The sequence below is a fragment of the Cynoglossus semilaevis genome, chromosome 11, assembly GCF_000523025.1.
Source record: "Cynoglossus semilaevis isolate Cse_v1.0 chromosome 11, Cse_v1.0, whole genome shotgun sequence".
Taxonomy (NCBI): Eukaryota; Metazoa; Chordata; class Actinopteri; order Pleuronectiformes; family Cynoglossidae; genus Cynoglossus; species Cynoglossus semilaevis.
This window is the reverse complement of record NC_024317.1, coordinates 5,253,178-5,255,368: the sequence shown is the minus strand read 5'-3', so window position 1 is coordinate 5,255,368 and position 2,191 is coordinate 5,253,178. Positions and strand designations below refer to the sequence as shown.

The 2,191-nt window shown below is 46.1% G+C and overlaps 1 protein-coding gene across 3 annotated transcripts in view; it reads left to right on the top strand.

Annotated features, from left to right (window-relative positions):
* rassf5 (Ras association domain family member 5) overlaps positions 1–1,996 on the top strand; it is a 26,858-nt gene extending 24,862 nt beyond the window's left edge. For all 3 annotated transcript variants that reach the window (XM_008320185.3, XM_017036893.2, XM_017036894.2), the window contains 3 exons: positions 400–733; positions 814–929; positions 1,242–1,996. In XM_008320185.3, coding sequence (XP_008318407.2) covers positions 400–733; positions 814–929; positions 1,242–1,385 — 594 coding nt within the window. In that variant the 3' untranslated portion in view covers positions 1,386–1,996. The remainder of the gene's footprint in view (positions 1–399; positions 734–813; positions 930–1,241) is intronic.
* The last annotated feature ends 195 nt before the right edge of the window (positions 1,997–2,191 follow it).

The window sequence follows — 2,191 nt, the reverse complement described above, 5'->3', positions numbered from 1 at the left end:
ATTAGATTAGATTAGATTAGATTACTAATCACACACTTGGGAAATTGTTATGTTGCAGCAACAAAAATGACCTTGTAGAAAACTTATTGTGAAAAACTAAATTTAAGCCATTCTCATTACTGCACTACTGTCGTCAGAAGTGCGTCAGCTCAGCTGCTGTGTTGTAATAAACAGCCTTGGTGTGAAAATGTTTCCCTTTAATTTAGGTTGAGGTCTGAAGACTGATGAGTGTTTGGGGTTTGGTTAAAAAGTACTAAAGAAATAGCAACAGAGCCCGGCTACCAGGTGTTTTTACAGGGATTAGCCGTCATTTCCAAGAGATATTTTTTATTCAAGAATAAATCCTAACTCCCACAATCCTTTAATAGAATGTGACTCCGCTCTCTGTCTCTGTCCCAGGCCTCGGACGGCTCCTTCACAGGTTTCATTAAGGTCCAGCTGAGGCTCAGTCGACCCGTCACCGTCTCCAGTGTGGAGGCGCTGGGTGCAGAGGAAGCGTCCAAGCCGACCGAAGTCCAAAATCAGCCCCAGTCAGAGGAGCAGGAAGGCACAGACGGCGTGTCGAGTGAAAAGAGAACTTCCTTCTACCTGCCGAGTGACTGTGTGAAGCAGCTCCACATCAGCTCTCTGACCACCACCAGGGAGGTCATCCAGGGTCTGCTGAAGAAGTTCATGGTCTTAGACAATCCTCAAAAGTTTGCTCTGTACCGGCGGACTCACCGTGACGGACAGGGTGAGGAAGGAAAACCGAATCCACAGTTTAAATGCGGAAAGAACAACAAAAATGTTCATTTGTCTTTTCTCTGCGTGCAGATCTCTTCCAGAAGCTTCCTTTGAGCGAGCATCCTCTTCATCTGAGGCTGATTGCAGGTCCTGACCCACAGCAACTGAGTTTTGTCCTGAAGGAGAATGAGACTGGAGAGGTGGAGGTGAGGAAGTACTTTACGGTTAAACACTTTGAACTATGAATATTTGTTTTATCTATGTATACCGTAAACCTGTGTGTGGTTTTTCCAGCTGTTTCCTCCCTCAGCCCAAAAACATGCAGACTTAGTTTGTGTTTTATTTCTTATTGATTTCACATTTGTACTTTTGTAAAATATATGAAAATATTCTATAAGGCAGCGGTGGCTTAGTGGTTAAGGAAGCAGACTTGTCCAGGGATTTTATTTGACTCTTACCTAGACAACAGTGACTTTTTCTGTGTTTTTTTTTGCTCATTTTTCTTCTTCCTCTCACAGTGGCACGCCTTCTCTGTTCCTGAGCTACAAAACTTCCTGGTAATCCTGGAGAAAGAGGAGACGGAGCGCGTGCGGTCAGTGGAGCAGAAATACGCCGCGTACCGACGGAAACTACAGCAGGCCCTGCAACAACACGACCCCTGACGTCTCACCTGTCACTGGTCTCCAATCCAGGGAGAGACTGACCATCTGAATGATGACCCCTGAAGACCCAGTGAACTATTTGGAGACTGGAGCCGGGGTCGAGCTGGTCCCCCCACCCTCCGCAGTCACACACACACATACACAGAGACGTTCTCAGGACCCCGCCCCTCCACTCATTGTCCATACACACCCAGTCCCTCAGTAAAGAATCAGGGGGTTGTAGGGTGCCTGAGAGTCACCAGGGTGCGCTGTCTCCCCACTGTTGGACGTGTGGGGTTTTCATTGCCAAGGATACAGACTCTTCTGTGTGTGAGCTCATTGAGGACTGAGTGAATCACTGGTGTTTTTAGAGACTCTGCTGCTGCTGCTGCTACTGCAAGTGTTACTTATGCATGGGTGTCTCTTAGCTCATCCCTCTGCACATAGAGTTAGAATAGAAACAGAAGGCATGATGATATTTTTTTTTCTGCATCTCCCCCCGGGATGGAAGGACAATCATACTGTGTGTTCCTCTTCTCAGAAGTTTGATTTAAGAGTTTGTGATTAAGGCGTCAGAGCTGGAGTTCTGAATCTCTCTGGCGAGGGTTATTTGAAAGATTAAAAAAAAAAAAGTGGAATCTATTCTCTGATTTTTTTTTTCTCAGGGAGCAGGTGTTTAGGAGAAAGGAAACAGGAAAGATTAGCATGCTCCGCACAACTCCGCCTTATTTTAGCTCAGTTGGATTAGTGCTTCATTTTAAGGTGAGACGCTGTGTCGACGGAGTCAGGTGACACATCTGGAGTCTGACAGCTTCGATCACACACAC